The sequence below is a fragment of the Aspergillus clavatus genome, genomic scaffold (genome assembly GCF_000002715.2).
Source record: "Aspergillus clavatus NRRL 1 1099423829806 genomic scaffold, whole genome shotgun sequence".
NCBI lineage: Eukaryota > Fungi > Ascomycota > Eurotiomycetes > Eurotiales > Aspergillaceae > Aspergillus > Aspergillus clavatus.
Window position 1 is genome coordinate 2,030,025 of NW_001517093.1, and position 15,765 is coordinate 2,045,789.

Consider the following 15,765-nt stretch of genomic DNA (forward strand, 5'->3'; position numbering starts at 1 on the left):
GGGTTTGTTGATTTGAGGGATCGGAGAGTGGAAAGAGGGAATGTGTGTATTATATCATATTGATTGTTCATGTTGTGTTGTTATTATTATGGAAAATAGGCATTGGACTGCGAGTTGAATAACCAAGCTTCATTCTCATTCTGTTCTGATAGAATTGACACCTACGATTGAGAAATGGAGCAGGCCGTTCTAAGGATCGGACATAGTAGCTCGATTCACCCACTTGGAAGACTTCATTCATGCAGTAATAAACACGCAGCATAGAAAGGTATCTTGAGTTCCAACGCACGAAAAAAAAAGGAGGGAAAGGAAAGGCCGTGAAATATGTACGAGGAGGGAAAAAGGACATTAGGTATAGATAGACCCCAAGGCACGAAGCCGCGCACGCAAGAACCCCAAGACCAGTTCAGGATTAGAAGACAAATGAAGAATGGAAAATAAAGGTAGTACACTCTTCAGCCCAGCCCAAAAGAGAAAACCCAACTCTCCGGTTCCACCTGGATGAAAAAAAAAATGTACCAATGTCACAGAATGAACCCCAACTCCATGCTCACGTCTGTGAGCCAAGTGTATGTTCTCTTCGCCTTTCTTCGAGGTACGTGCTGATAGCCGCTCATTATAAGGTGGATAGCCCATCCGGGTCTTGCTCTTCATTCATTTCGTCCATCTTGTTTCCAGGTTCGGCTGGATCAGATCCGCCATTAGGTTGCGAAAACACGGACCTTCTGGTCAACGCTGCCGGTGGCGATGACACATCGGATGGAGATTTTGTTCGCCGCGTTTGGATCCTGTCTTGCACCGTTGGATGTTGTAGTGGCTGCAGGCGTCCCGTTGGCTCCAGCATCCCCATTCGCGCCTGAATCTTTGATCAACGGAGGCGCCCATCGAAGGCAGGTCACGAAGTGCTCGTGGGTATCGGCAATCGTTCTGACGCATTTGCACTCCTGCGTGAGATCCCAGCAGCGGATGGTCTTATCGTCTGATACCGACAAAAGATATTTACCGCCTGGATGGAAGGCGAGCGCGCGCACCCAGTTATCATGTCCCACAAGTGTCTTGATAAGATTGCCCCGAGAATCCCATAGCCGGATAGTCTTGTCGCGGGATCCCGTTGCAAAGAACTCTGCGGACGAGGAAGCAGACGGCGGTTTCTTCAAGCCAGAAAGAACCGCCAGATGCGGATAGCTGGCAGCGGGAGCAATAGCAACACATTCAATCACATGCTCGTGCCCAAGGAATGTTGATCTAGTTTCTGCCGCTGAGAGATCCCACAATCGAGGAATGCGGTCGTCGCCCGCAGCGAAGAGAAACCGGCCGTCAATCGATGGTGCGACCGCTCGTACCCAGTCAACATGACCTGACAGTGTCTTCACGCAGTACCCGGTTGTTACGTCCCAGATCCGCAGGGTCTTATCTCGGGAAGCGGAGACTAACAGATTCCCCGACATGGGCGAGCCAGCCGCACCTGACGGAATGAATCTGACCGATGAGACACTGTGATCGTGACCCGGTAGTGTTCGGATGTTCTTGTAGTCATCTGACGGATCCCATAGCTTGATTGTAAGGTCGGAGGAGCAGGATGCGAGCAGTGTCCCGCCGCGGGGTCCACCATAATCGACGTCCAGCACGGCCTTGGTGTGTCCCTTCACAGTACGTTCTAGTTCACCCAGTTCCCAATCCCAAATCTTAATCGTCGTATCGTCCGAGCCAGATGCTAAAGAGGAGAAGACAGGGTGGAACGCGACACAGGTGACAGGCGATCGGTGAGACTCAAGGGTATGGCGGGGAGGGGCCCGGGGCAACCATGCTGTGGGGTCCTGGTTCTTTCGCAGCAGGGAGGTCGGTGTTGCTGAATCAAGTTCCGATTGCAGTGCGGCGCATCTGGACTCCAGATCCATTATCTGAATAGCCCGATCGGGGAGACGCTGGTCAGTGCTATCCGACAATCACCACGCCAAAGGAGCCTTTCGCGTTTCCCTGAACCGACCTTCTTCTGTAGCCGAACCACACTGGTCCATTTCTTCTCTAACAAGCCCTCATACTTCTTGATCGTGGCATCGTCTATCGTAACCGCATCACCGAGCTCCGCACGCAGAGTCGTTGCACTTTCACTGAGGTTCACAGAGGCAAGGTAGGCAATGATGGATTTATGTCTGCAGAGTGTCGAGCGCGGTCAGCTTCTTCAAACTCGTTCTCTCACAGCCTTCCCAGTTGTGCAGGACCAGGGACATACAGCTCCTCTGCCTGCCGCGTCGTGAGTAACTGGCTCATGATCAACGGCAGTTGTATGCGCAATCTCTCCAAACAGTTCTATCCCCGGTGTGCCTCTGCATGCACTGTAGGCTCTTAAACCAAAGCAGGCAGATAAGTAACCTCGCGAACCTCTATCGCACGATCGGCCGCAAGTTGAGAACTAGATCCACCTCCTGCAGCGCTTCCCTGGCTGCCTTTTTTTCCCCGGGAGAATGGTGTGTAGGGAATTTGTATGCGTGTGAGCCGGGCGGTGAGCGAAACGGACGTCTGGAGAGAGGGAGACTTTGTATATTTCTGCGACCGAGGGTAAGAAGCAGCTCGAACGCCAGGGGAAGCGGAGGGGCAACGTGGGAATCGTATATTTCGTTTTCAAGCCAATGCAGAGACTAGGTCTGTCAGTGGTCTGGCTGTCTGGAGCAATCACACGAGCTAGAGTTTGGGGCTCTGTATTTGCTTAAAAGGAAAACAAAGGGTTCAGTCCATTGATGGCTATTATTATTATTATTATTATCGCGGGGAAAATCGTTTAATTGTAGTTTGATATTCCTCTTGTTTGGCGCAGTTGGGCATGTGTTGGCGGGCCTGAATGCCAAGGCAGCCATTCCACCCGGCTTTGGGTCGCGAAATCACCACAGCGACTTGCCCATCATTGTTAATTGTTTACTATCATCATCCACGGCTGCACTCCTATCGCATCGTCTCCTGGACGTCCCACTACGCTTTACCTTTCTCAATACACATCTCGACAACTACTCGAAGAGAAGGAGGAAGGCATTTCACTAATTAGAAGAATTACTTATTCACTCTCCGTACAGACGGTGTTGCATGTATTCAGAGATTCTGGACTATCGAACCATCACCCAAGATCCATAACCAAAATCTCCCCTCCCCCCTCCCTCCCTCCTCCACAAACAACCCCTCAAGGTGCGTCACGGATTTCTTTGTTTTTGGTTTCATGTGGGATTGAATGGCCGGCTCTATGGTTCTCAGTCTCTGTCTGTGCTGCTTAGTTGTGCGCCAGTTTGCAGTTTGGTCTTTCATCAACTGTCATGCTACCACCCCAGTTGGGCTCCCATGAAGCTAACGGCATCTTAATTTTGTCTTTTAGTGTGCTATCCCTGGTCGAAAAATTCATTCATCCTATATAAACCGACAACATGCCTGACGGAGAGGAGGACTTCTCTTCTCTGCCGCTACCCGACCGATTCGCACACAAGGTTAGCCTGTCCCTCGACAGTCTGATTGAATCCTATGAGCGACATACCCATACTGACGCGGCTTTTCTCTATCCTTCATAGAATTGGAAAGTGAGGAAAGAAGGATATGAGGATGCGAGACAACAGTTTGAGAAGACTCCCGATGAGTCGGATCCGGTTTTCGTACCATTTCTGCAAGATCCCGGCCTGTGGAAAGGCGCGGTTTCAGATTCTAACGTTGCTGCTCAACAAGAGGGTCTTGCATCGTACTGTTCTTTTCTAAAGTATGGCGGAGTGCAGGCTTGTACAAGGTATGCCTCTTCACTCTGTCAATCAGAGGAGATAACCCGTGTTGCTCCCCTCTGCCTTGTCCGAAGATAGCTAACATCTTCGGCAAAGAACACGCTCAGTAACAATAGCTCCCATTGTGGAAAAAGGCCTTCCATCGACAAGACCGGCTGCGAAGGCTAATGCACTGGAAGCACTTCTGCTCTGCGTCGAATTGGACAAGGCGGATCCGGTAATCGAAGAAATTATTCCTATTCTGTCGCACAAAGTTCCCAAGGTGATTGCCGCAGCATTAGGTGGTCTGAAGACAATCTATCATAATTTTGGTTGCAAGATTGTGGATCCAAAGCCAGTCTTGAAAGTTTTACCTAAAGTGTTCGGCCACGCGGATAAGAATGTCCGTGCAGAAGCACAGAACTTGACCGTCGAACTTTATCGATGGTTGAAAGAGGCTATCAAACCGCTGTTCTGGGGTGAACTCAAGCCTGTCCAGCAACAAGATCTCGAGAAATTGTTCGAAAATGTCAAACAAGAGCCGGCTCCAAAGCAAGAAAGGTTAACAAAAGCGCAACAAGATGCCTTGGCTGTAGCTAGCGCCGCGCCGGAAACCGGTGGTGACATGGAGGGCGGAGAGGACTACGCAGAAGAAGATGATGGTGAGGTAGATGCATTCGATCTCGCAGAGCCTGTGGATATCATGCCCAAGGTTCCCAAGGACTTCAACGAGCAGTTAGCGTCATCAAAGTGGAAGGACAGGAAAGAAGCGCTGGACGCTCTGTATTCTGTGCTGAACGTGCCAAAAATTAAAGATGGTCCATTTGATGATATCATTCGGGGACTGGCAAAGTCCATGAAAGACGCGAACATTGCAGTCGTGACCGTCGCCGCCAACTGTATCGACCTCCTTGCAAAGGGCCTGCGAAGCGCCTTTGCGAAGCACAGATCCACGATCATGCCACCTATCATGGAACGGTTAAAGGAGAAGAAGCAGAGCGTTGCGGATGCGCTGGGTCAAGCTCTAGATGCAGTCTTTATTGCCACTAGTCTGTCAGATTGTCTGGAGGAGACTCTGGAATTCCTCAAGCACAAGAACCCCCAGGTGAAACAGGAAACACTGAAATTCCTGATTCGCTGCCTTCGAACAACGAGAGACGTCCCAGCAAAGGCTGAGGTGAAGTCGATTGCCGAAGCGGCCACAAAACTGCTCACCGAGTCGACTGAAGTCAATCGAGCAGGAGGAGCTGAGATTCTGGGTACCTTGATGAAGATCCTGGGCGAGCGTGCGATGACCCCTTACCTGGACGGCCTCGACGATATCAGAAAGACGAAGATTAAGGAGTATTTTGAGATTGCCGAGGTCAGGGCGAAGGATCGACCGAAGCCAATTATTGGGCCACCCAAGGCTGCTGTACCAGCGGCCGGCAAGAGGGTCGTTGGAGGGAAGAAGCCAGCTTTGGGAATGAAGAGACCACCACCGGCTGCTGCAGCTCCCCCGCCAGAAGAACCCGCGCCGATCCTTTCTCCTCCCAAGCCTGCTACAAGATCCATCCCATCAAAGCTTGGAGGCGTTCCCAAACCTGGAGGGCTCCCGGCTCCTGGTGCTGGCCTAAAGCTTCAAAGAAAGCTTGCAGGTCCGGGTGGCCTAACTTCTCCACAGCGTCGGGTTGTCTCCCCTCCTTCGGAAGAGCTGCCCCCAGCACCAGCGGCGCCGAAGTTCGGTCTCGGAAGGGGACTTGCAGGCCGTCCGATAGCTAAGCCATCAGCCGCTCCAGAGCCGGCACCAGCTCCAGTCGCACCACCTCAAGTGAGCGGGATCTCTGCTATTGAGCGAGCCGAACTCGATGAGTTCCGTCTTGAAAGGGAACGGTTCATCAAGATGATTGAGGATCTGAAGTCCGAACGAACCAGACTCAACTCGCAGGTGACAGAGCTTCAGGATCAAAACGCACAGTTGATTGAAGATCACACAAGAGATGTGCTAAGCATCAAAGCGAAGGAAACCCAACTAGTGCGGGCAAGAAGTGATGCAGAGGCTGCTGAGCAGACGGTTCAGAAGCAGCAGAGAGAGATCGACCGCCTGAAGCGGGAACTGGCGAGAGCGCTCCGCGCCAGCGCTCAGAGCCCTCCGAACGGTCTAGCAGACAATCTCAATATGCCAATTCCAGACACGACGTCGATATACCAGGAACCGGGCATTGAGAATTATGCAGCCATGCCCCGCACCAGCCTTCACATGGGAGCTCGGTTTGACAGCGCGCGACCACGGAGCTTCGCATCCGCCAGCCCTAGCGAGGAGAAAGAGAACAACGGCCTGGGATCTCCAGGACTTGGCAGCAGGGACGGAGGGCTTGGTCGACGAAAGCTGAGTCCCTCATTTGGAACCACTTACTCCGGTATGGGCAGTCCCACGCGATCGTCAGCGTTGGGATCTGGTAGTGCTTCTGGAGAGGACCAACCTGTGAGGAGCTCAGAGCCAGCGGAGAATTGGAAGAGAGCCGCGGAAGTCACCAGCCAACTCAAAGCCAGAATCGAGCAAATGAAGGTGCGTGTCCCACTGTCCTATTGAGTGAATGCGAATGATCTGACTTATTTTCACGTTATAGGCAAGACAAGGTTTATCGCGCGGCCCTGCACAACGTTGAGGGGCCTTTGAACCATCTTCATCTCTACTTATACTTATGACATGACTCTTCTTATTCTTCATGACGGCGGGCTTCTCAGCAAGGTCGGGGTTGGCCTGATTTTGGCGTTTCGTTTCTCCTCGTAAGGCCTCGTCCTTTCTAATACACAACTTTCTACGGCTTGTTCGGGGACAAGCCGAGGTGCTAGGGGAAACGGTCATTTGTTTGCATTTGCCGGGGTTTCGCATTTTTCTATTTGCCATGTTTTTTGTGTATATTTTCCGAGCATGCTTGTGTATGGGCTGTATTTTATGGACATGGATCTATGGACGATAGGCATACATGGGAAATGCAGTGGTTACAAAGGAGGGAGGAGATATCCAGTTTGATGTTTAATGACTATCTCTTTCATTTCATGTTCTCCAAATTGAGGAGAGGAGATTTGCACTGCAGCAATAGTGTTTGAGATTATGAGAAGTTGATCGTCTTACCATCTTATTGCCTCGCTTTGAAATAGACACTCTCTGGGAGAGCCCGATCAGCGCACATGGTCCAGCATATGATTCAGGAAGATCATCGGCAGCCAATGGCCAACTACTCATCCTGGTCCGTCTCACTCATCTTCAATAAGTCCAAGTATATACCTGTAGAACAACAACATTAGGCCCTCATACAAGATCCAAGCTGAGCTCTCCAAAGAAACTCTCAAGAGCCTTACCGGCTGTTCTCCATCGACCATCCAAAAGCCGCAGTACGTCTTCACACATGAGCTTCCCTATTACAAATTGTGGATCACCCGTCTCGTGCGCCATCCACGCGATGTTCTGAGCACAAATATAAATGCAATTCAGCATTAACGGCGAGATCTGTTTCAGTGTGTCTTGGGTCAGCACCTCCCTGACCCTCTGGATCAGCGATGTAGTCTGTCCGCAGACGTCTTTGATTATATGAAGACACTTCTGCATGCATTCACGAACGCGAGGGGCGATCTGCGTGTCGAGGTACTTGTTTTCCTCGTCGAAGAGGTCGCAGGAGTGGTGGTTCGAGAGCTTGAAGAGTGCACTATGGCTGTCTGTCAGAACCGATTGAAGTGGGTACGGGATATATAGTCCCTGCTTGATGGAGGCCCACCTGAAACATACGGTCCTTGCTAGAGTTGCATCCATCCTCACCAGCGGGTCATCGTTTGGCAAGAGCTCCATGAGAGAGTATATAGCTTGACAGAGCGTTTCGAAGTCATCGAGAACAAAATTGATCTCTAATGTTGTGTCGTTGCAGTGTCTGATTACTCGACCGAGTAAGTTGGCAGCCTGGGCTAAGCGCGCAAATGGGGATAATGTGTGAACAGTCTGCGACGATAGTGACACGCGTTCTGGAGGCACCATTTCCTGGTTTTCCATGTATCGTCAGCCGTGGATCAGGTTGTTGGTCGAGGTCACCTACACCGCTGTCCCAGGCGTGGTCGTCGGCTGGAAGAAGCGTATCTCTTCCGGGGTCATCGGTGCATAGAGGACGATAATCGCCCCCGAGAGCCACATATCTAGCACATGAAAGTTATTATACTTTCACAAAACTGGCAGCCGCATCAACGGGCTATTCTAACCTGTCGAGAATGACGATCGTCCACCATACACGCTGTCTCTCTTCCCAGTCAACCCAGGTTCGCGGTTTACCATGCAACTGGGGTGCTAATTTGCTATGCAATCCAAGGGCAACCCCCTGCCTTGCACAAAAGCCGATTGTCGTGAATGCCGCCGGGAACATACCATGTCCGATTTCATATATGAGGAGAAGAAGACTTGCCTGCACCGTACGTAAAGTCAGAAGGCCCTCCAGTTCCAGTCTTTTGCTGAATTCCTTTGTGGTGGTATACAGCTCCAGTGATCGGGGATCTTGTCGGTGTGGGACCTCCTGAACTAGCTTCATGCAGAGCAATAGAAGAGCAATATCCGCCTTCAGGGCGCCTCTTGGGCTCTGCGTGAGCCGAAGTACTCTGATGCGACTTATGCAAGGCATCCCGATGTGGATGGACTGGAAATACTCGGCTCTGATGTGATCAATATCAGACTGGCTCCCAAGAGCCGCCGTGATCTCATCTGGAGCATAGATTTGATTGGACTGATCAGAGACGTTCAGAGACGACCATACCTCCGAGTCAAGATAATAGGCTTGAGTGGATAAGCTTGGGTAGAGTCGATGGTGTATGAAATAGTCGCCATTGAGTACTTCATTCCCAGAAGATGCGCGTGGTATCTTATTTTGCAGCTCTAAGACATGCTCTTCGAGTTCTTGCACTCGGCGCTGCAGATCACTGATATCGCTCTCGTTGGCGTACAGCGCAGCAGTGGAATAGTCGCATACTCGGCCGGTTCTGATTAGGAAAGATTATTATTTTCAGGCTTGCGAATTGGGCCAAAAGATGCAAGGTGGCTAAGACAGACTTCAGACACGAACCGCAGCTAGGAAGGTGTTTATCGCAGCGCCGTTTGTTCTTCTTGCACGAAGCACAGGCATGTGAAGCGGCCCCGGTGCCGCTCATGGAATCGTCTTCCATTCTGAGCGGACTCCAAGCGAGCTGCAGGATCCGTTTCGCCTGGATACTAACGGAATCTGCGCACGGTCATCTCGAGTCGATGAGCTGGATAGATCTGGAGCGGCCGCAACTTTATATATATCAAACGGCCCGCTCTGTGGATTTCAGTGGAGACAAGCGGATGGTGCGGCCGCAGTGCGGACTGCGGACTGCGGACTAGTGGATATCGGATTCTGACCACAAATGAGGTTGAAGTGGAGTAGTGATGGAAAGATCAAAATGACTGTCGACCGACCACTACCTCCTTCACTACAGCCTAGCTGTCAGACGATGAGAACGGGCGAGCGGCCGCTTTAGTGTCTAGATACACTCTACACTCTACAGAAATTGCTACAATCGCCAAGTTTCCAAATCAATGCGGGTGCGGAAGTTAGCAGTCTACGCGGACCCAATAATCAAACGGTACAGATTGTGAGGTTGAATTGACGGCTCTCACTCGGCGGCCGCAGTTCCTGTCTATATCAGATCGGTACATGATGGCGAGTTTTTACTGTTGGGGAAAAGCTATAAATGGCTCTGTACTCCCTCGACTATGAAGGATACCTCACGAACTAGTTCACAATCATCAGAGACTTCTCTGTTTCAAGACTTTGCTCATTATCCTGACAATCTACCTTTCTGCACCTTGCGTCACTCTCTTTCGTCTCGTCCGCCATGTCACAAGTGTGGTTCATCACAGGCTCCTCCCGTGGCCTTGGCCTCGCCATTGCCGAAGCTGCTCTAAACTCCGGCGCCTCTGTCATTGCTACTGCCCGAAAGCCACAGCAGCTTGACGGCCTGGTCGAGAAGTATGGCCGTGACAGGGTCTTCCCCGTTGCCCTAGACGTCACCAACAACGACCAAGTCATCCAAGCTGTCAAAGCCGGCCACGACAAATTCGGCCGCATCGACATCGTCGTCAACAACGCCGGCTACGCAAACACAGCCTCCGTGGAGGACATGGCCATCGACGACTTCAAAGCCCAAGTAGACGCAAACCTCCTGGGCGTTGTCTACGTCTCCAAGGCCGTCCTTCCAATCCTCCGTCAGCAGAAGGCCGGCCATATCTTCCAGGTTTCCTCGCTGGGTGGCCGGATCGGCGCACCGGGCCTCTCGGCCTACCAATGCGCCAAGTGGGCGGTGGGCGGCTTTTCCACCGTCCTCGTCCAGGAAGCGGCCCCGTTTGGCGTCAAGATCACAGTGCTGGAGCCTGGGGGCATTCGAACCGACTGGGCTGGCTCGTCGATGAATGTCCCCCCCGTGAGCGAACCCTATCATCCCACCGTGGGAGCCTTCGCCGAGTATCTTCGTAAAGCCTCCGGCACGGAACCGTCTCTTCCTTCTAAGATTGCGGATATTGTTGTGAATCTTGCAGGCGAGGCAGAGCCGCCGCTGCGTCTGTTGATTGGTCCCGATGCAGTAGCGCACGCTGGAAAGGCAGCGGAGGCTTTGGCTGCGTCTGATGAAAAGTGGCGGGAACTGAGTCTTGCGTCGGTTTAGAGAACGGAGCGGATTGATGAGTCGTTTTTCATTGTGTTTTTCTTTTGGCAAAGGTCGGTTTCTTTGAATCATTCCATGTCAAATAGCAAGTAGCCGCATGTACAGGAGCTCGTGATAATCAGTCTGAGAGGAATACATACAAAACAGTGACAGAAGAGCTGAGCAAGATGCGTGTAGTCCTATTGTAAGCGGTCCTATGAGGCTGTATCTGGTTGAGTCTAGGGACATTGGACATGGCCGTTGTTGGAGTGAGAAGCATATAGTCAATAGCCAAAGACATTGGACAAGGCCTATATGGACCCAAAATGAGCCTGTAAAAATGGAGTAAAGAGAGCAACGATGCGCCATATTGAGGTCTCCAAATGCTTTCCATGTATTTGGCTGCTTCTCATTGTTCTCAACCGCCATGGCATCATGGGACTGACTCTTGTGGGCGCCAAAGCAGCCTGCTTGTCCTGCTAAACAAAAATGAATGGAAGGGATTTTGTCCAAAAAAGTGGTTCAGTCCAACCGCATGAATCAATGATGAGGCAAAAGCAAAAGTTTCACCATCAGGAGTGAATTATTTGGTCGAGGTTTAGGGAGCCTAGTCCATTGATAAGAGCATGAACTTCGTGGACAAAAATTGCTGCTAGCCCCCATTCTATTGCTGCTCTTTCGAGGCATAGTGGCAGCGTCTACTGGCTCAAACAGATAACACATGAATGCCCGTCGACGGTGTAGTCTACAGAGGGAGTGCTGATTGATGTCTAAGAATGCATTCATGGGTATCTGCGAGGTGTACATAAAAGAGATAAAACAAGAAGGGGGGCCATCAATATGGATTATAATTGAGGATAGGAGGGTGCCAGAGCTCTCCGCCCATCTAAGCTAGAGTGCCGTCAATAAGTCAACAAGAGCCCGCAAGAACACCGGAATCCCATTTTCCCAAGTTTATTTCAACTTTTTTGATTACATCCATTTTTTTGGTGGAAAGAAAAGACTGCAAGGTCGTCATGTCGTTCGGGAGTCCCGTCAACCGAGCTGGTCAAGCTTAAACTCTGACGGCAGCCTCAGCAACCTTGCGCTTCTTCTCCATGCGAGCAACGGCCTTGGCGCCCATGATACCACCACCCCAGTGGCGGCGGGACTCCTCGTGCTTGTCGGTGTAACCCTCCTTGATAGCAGAGAGGAGCTTGGAGAACTCAGCCTTGTCCTCGGAGCGGACCTCGGTGAGAGCGAGGACGGCAGCGGTCTAAGAAGGGCCAAATTAATACGAGAGATCAAACATCAAGACACCGAATTTATCTTACCTTCTTGTGGACAACGGTACCGAGACGAGCCTTGCCCTTGACAATGGCATAGGGAACACCCATCTTGCGGCAGAGAGCGGGCAGGAAGACAACCAGCTCAATGGGGTCAACGTCGTGAGCGATCAGGACAAGGGAAGCCTTCTTGTTCTCGATGAGACCAACAACGTGGTTGAGACCGTACTTGACGTTGTAGGGCTTCTTGCTGACATCCTCCTTCTTCTTGCCCTCGGCAACGGCGGTGGCCTCGGCGTGAAGACGCTCCTTCTTCTCGACCTTGGTCTCAGGGCGGTACTTGTTGAGGAGCTTGAAGGTCTGGGCAGCGGTGTTGCGGTCCAGGGTGCTCTGGAACTGGGCAATAGCTGGGGGAACCTTGAGGCGGAGGTTCAGGATCTTCTTCTGGCGCTGAAGACGGACATACTCGGGCCACTTGACGAAGCGGGAGAGGTTGCGCTTGGGCTGGACGTCCTGGCCAATACCGAAGTTGCGGGTGCGCTTCTCAATGAGGGGGTTCTATCCAAATATCAATATCATGCGACGTCCAACCAACACAACCAGTGATAATCATGAACGTACCTTGGCACCCTTCTTGGTAGCACCAGCCTTGCCCTGGGGGTAGGGGAGGGGGGCAGTCTTCTTTCCGGACTTGGGAGGCTATCATTGAGAAAAGAAGAATCAGCGAATTGTTCCACCAAGTGCTGTATCTTCTTTAAACTCTAGAGAGAACACGAGAAAATGTCCAAAGACAAATTCTGTGACTCCAGCCAAATCATCACCGACGCACGCATCTCGACGAGAATTGTGCGATCGGCGGAATATGCCTCTATCTTTACGAAATGAGGCAGACAAGTTGTCTCACGACATGTCGCAAGGATAATCGAGGGCTCTTCTACAAAAGAACCGAATTGGATATCAAGGGCTTACCATTTTGTCGACTGGAGTTCCGCAACGGTGCTGGGTGACGGGATTGACGAGGAGAAGAAAGGAAAGAAAAGTGAAGCTGGATTTCGACCATCAAGAAGAAAAGCCGCCGTTGCGTTTGTGGGTCGCGCTAGTGCGGAAAAAAGAGCAAGCGGTCTCCGCTGGTCTGGTATCACGTGGTCGAGGGCTAACCCTGTTGCGTTCCATCCGCTACTGCCTGAAAACGATGGCTGCATTATCAGGCAGCGAACATGGAGTATCAGATTGATTTCCCCCATCGTTATCTTCATTGTCATTCACCTCCATGATTGAAGGATAGTGTTCACTAATATGCGTCGAAATATCTCAAAATCATCATAAAATGCACCCAAAATACAGTTCTAAATCCATACGCCATATCCGTAGATGCAAACAATCACTTCCACTGCCCCCTTTAGAAGCGCATGCAGCTCATCTCCAAGCACCTAGGCCTGGCAGACCACCTCTCCCTATACCGGAGCTGGCTGCCTGTATCGCTCTCTTCTTCCCCAAAGATCCTTCCTGTTCCCGCACGCCTGCAACGATTTTGTCGATATTCGTCTCAACCACGATGCCTCCAACGATCATCTCGCTCAGCACAGCATGCATTGTTTCGAAACCAAATATGAGATCCAGCTCGCAGACATTCTCAAATATCCGATCCAGTGCCTCTACAAACACTTGTATCAAATCGATGAGCGCAAGCGGGGACTCTGTAGACGTAGAGATCATGATGAAGGATAGTGTAGCATAAGTGCGGTAAGTGATCTGCGTGGGCGCATCTGATGGACCATTTGCTGCGCTTGAGCGAGCGCCCTGCGAGAGCATAGGAGGCAGCGGGAGGAAGTTGCAGGCGCTGGGTGGACGCTGCGCGACCAGATCGTAAATCTGCGCGATCAGTGACTGCTTCGTTTGTGTGTCCTAAGTGCGACGAATAAGACATGATTAGTTCATGTCCTGGCTTTGAGCATTAAGCTCGGCGTGCAAGTTCCTTGCCATGCGAACTCACGATTTGCGTATAGAACTTAGTTAGGCGCGGTTGCCCATTGTTGTTGAAGACAAGCACTGCGTTGATCATGTTGACTCGAGGTTGAAGCAACTACTTCCTAACGACACGGCTTGAATGTTCTAACAGTCGCAAGGAGCCAAAATGTGGAATAAACAGGCTAATTCGAGGTAGATGAACAAGTTAGAGTTGACGTAGAGTCAGTTCCTGTTGCTTGTCCCCAGAGCTTCCCTTATCGGCGGGGGGTCTCGGCTCGGCAAAGATTCCATCAGAAGCAATTTAGATCCCGCTCGGATCACCTTCTCATTGAAATTTAAATGCCCTTGACGTTGATGGAGCTCTGTATTATTCACTATCTGGCGAACCACATCCACCAGACCCATCTTTCACAATGAAGGACAGATTCTACGTATGTACTGCTTGCCTGCGCCGCAACTTCTCAACGACGCTATCTCGCCGACACATCTCCTCATCTCCTGCACCACCTCCCCCTTCGAATGCGCAAAAGCTCCAGCTCCGCGACCTATCACCATCCGACCTCTCGTACTACTGGGACACCAGAGTCCCGAACCAAGCTCAGCTTTCCTACGCCGACAAGTTCTTCACCCCGTCGCGACACTCCCCTGTCAAAATATGGTCCGCCAGCAAGTTCCGCACGACTCCTCTCTCGTCGCCGGAACCTGAGGTGGCTTTCCTCGGGCGCTCTAACGTCGGGAAGAGCTCGCTCCTCAACGCCATAATGGGGAAAGAAATATGTTGGACGTCGTCGAAACCGGGACGCACGAGGGAGATGAACGCCTTCGGGATTGGGGGGACGAAAGGCGGCGAGTCGAAAATCGTCCTCCTGGATATGCCGGGGTATGGAAAAGCGAGTAGGGCGGAATGGGGCATTGAGATCCTGAAATATCTCCAGGGGCGACGGCAGTGGGTTTTTTTTTTTTTTTTTTTTTTTTGTTTTTTCAAGATTTGAATATTGTGGGCTGTGATTATCTGATTCTGACCTACTCCCGACTTCCAGACTCCGGCGCGCATTCGTCCTCATCGACAGTCTGCACGGCATCAAGAAGAAAGACAAGGACATCCTCAAGCTCTTCCGGCAGTACGCCATCCCCCATCAAATCATCCTCTCCAAAGTCGACAAGGTCCTCGCAAAGAAGAAAAGCCAAGTCAAGAGCGGCGCATCCGCCGCCAACGTGGCCGCGCTGAGAAGCATGCTCGAGGATCTCAGACCAGTAATCCAGCCAGATGGCCGAGTAGAGGGCCCAGGTGCGCTGGGCGAGATCCTCACCTGCGGTGCAGAGACGCCCACGGGCCCGGGTCAGTTCCTGGGCATCAGTGCCATCCGATGGGCCATTCTCTCCGCTGCTGGGTTCGACGGCGGTGTTGAGGTAAAGCCTGAATCTATCCCTTCTGAATCAACGGAGGCCACTACGTCAGCGGCGCCGCCATGATTGAATACAGAGACCCTGTTTGCTCCGTCGAGGGCTTTTCCTTACTCAGGAAGGCAGGAAGTGCGGACGGCGCTAGTGTCATATATTTGCATATGCGGTTGATACACTGCCTTGAAGTCTGTATGGACCTTACTCCTTACTCGGGGCCTACACAGGTACACAGTACACCCTCTTATTAGGGTACGTCGCAATGGACCCAAGCACCTCATGGAAGACGCCCAATCGAGTAAAATGTTGGGACATCTCCGTGAGTAGCCTGATTGCTAAAGGGCAAACCTCAAAGATGCCCCTTTCATCCAACTGTGTCGTAATAGGACTACAACGAGAGCTAGTAACTGTCGACAAGTGACCTGGGTGTACATTAGGTAGTATCTGACGCTGTCTCGAGAGTTACTACCCATTGATTCTCGGGAAAGCCGATCTTACATGGCATACGGATATATTTCTTCTCATCCGAACGAATTCAGGAGTTCGAAGTGATTTTGCGATAGAGCAATACTCATCATTTACCCATATTGAAATAAACACCTTAATCAAACTTCTATCCTGAACACAATTGAATGATGAAAGATGCCCGTATCATGCATGCAGACACGATTTTTGCAAATGTCTTATACTAGAAGCAAAACATTAAACACTTAGGATACGAG

At 51.3% G+C, this 15,765-nt stretch overlaps 7 protein-coding genes across 7 annotated transcripts, besides 3 other annotated features; 3 read left to right on the forward strand and 4 right to left on the reverse strand.

Annotated features, from left to right (window-relative positions):
• Window positions 1-701: 701 nt before the first annotated feature.
• On the reverse strand, window positions 702-2,271 carry ACLA_086220 (WD40 repeat domain-containing protein; the record flags this gene model as incomplete). The annotated part of the gene is made up of 3 exons (XM_001268348.1): window positions 702-1,901; window positions 1,988-2,153; window positions 2,234-2,271. The coding sequence occupies 3 exons, from the start codon at window positions 2,269-2,271 to the stop codon at window positions 702-704; spliced, it is 1,404 nt and encodes a 467-aa protein (XP_001268349.1).
• A 472-nt stretch (window positions 2,272-2,743) lies between these two features.
• Window positions 2,744-2,764: a microsatellite.
• A 646-nt stretch (window positions 2,765-3,410) lies between these two features.
• ACLA_086230 (putative spindle pole body component) lies at window positions 3,411-6,379 on the forward strand (the record flags this gene model as incomplete). Its single annotated transcript, XM_001268349.1, has 4 exons — window positions 3,411-3,470; window positions 3,552-3,760; window positions 3,849-6,279; window positions 6,341-6,379. The coding sequence occupies 4 exons, from the start codon at window positions 3,411-3,413 to the stop codon at window positions 6,377-6,379; spliced, it is 2,739 nt and encodes a 912-aa protein (XP_001268350.1).
• A 647-nt stretch (window positions 6,380-7,026) lies between these two features.
• On the reverse strand, window positions 7,027-8,912 carry ACLA_086240 (transcription factor domain protein; the record flags this gene model as incomplete). The annotated part of the gene is made up of 4 exons (XM_001268350.1): window positions 7,027-7,746; window positions 7,802-7,898; window positions 7,962-8,729; window positions 8,800-8,912. The coding sequence occupies 4 exons, from the start codon at window positions 8,910-8,912 to the stop codon at window positions 7,027-7,029; spliced, it is 1,698 nt and encodes a 565-aa protein (XP_001268351.1).
• A 693-nt stretch (window positions 8,913-9,605) lies between these two features.
• Window positions 9,606-10,430, forward strand: ACLA_086250 (3-oxoacyl-[acyl-carrier-protein] reductase; the record flags this gene model as incomplete). Its single annotated transcript, XM_001268351.1, has 1 exon — window positions 9,606-10,430. The coding sequence occupies one exon, from the start codon at window positions 9,606-9,608 to the stop codon at window positions 10,428-10,430; it is 825 nt and encodes a 274-aa protein (XP_001268352.1).
• Window positions 10,431-11,463: 1,033 nt separating this feature from the next.
• On the reverse strand, window positions 11,464-12,507 carry ACLA_086260 (60S ribosomal protein eL8; the record flags this gene model as incomplete). The annotated part of the gene is made up of 4 exons (XM_001268352.1): window positions 11,464-11,664; window positions 11,723-12,232; window positions 12,296-12,373; window positions 12,496-12,507. 4 exons carry the CDS (start codon window positions 12,505-12,507, stop codon window positions 11,464-11,466), a joined length of 801 nt encoding a protein of 266 aa, XP_001268353.1.
• Window positions 12,508-13,090: 583 nt separating this feature from the next.
• On the reverse strand, window positions 13,091-13,736 carry ACLA_086270 (putative AP-3 adaptor complex subunit sigma; the record flags this gene model as incomplete). Its single annotated transcript, XM_001268353.1, has 2 exons — window positions 13,091-13,579; window positions 13,668-13,736. The coding sequence occupies 2 exons, from the start codon at window positions 13,734-13,736 to the stop codon at window positions 13,091-13,093; spliced, it is 558 nt and encodes a 185-aa protein (XP_001268354.1).
• A 319-nt stretch (window positions 13,737-14,055) lies between these two features.
• ACLA_086280 (translation initiation/elongation factor MRX8) lies at window positions 14,056-15,115 on the forward strand (the record flags this gene model as incomplete). The annotated part of the gene is made up of 2 exons (XM_001268354.1): window positions 14,056-14,588; window positions 14,683-15,115. 2 exons carry the CDS (start codon window positions 14,056-14,058, stop codon window positions 15,113-15,115), a joined length of 966 nt encoding a protein of 321 aa, XP_001268355.1.
• Window positions 14,594-14,623: a microsatellite.
• Window positions 14,594-14,624: a microsatellite.
• Window positions 15,116-15,765: the final 650 nt, after the last annotated feature.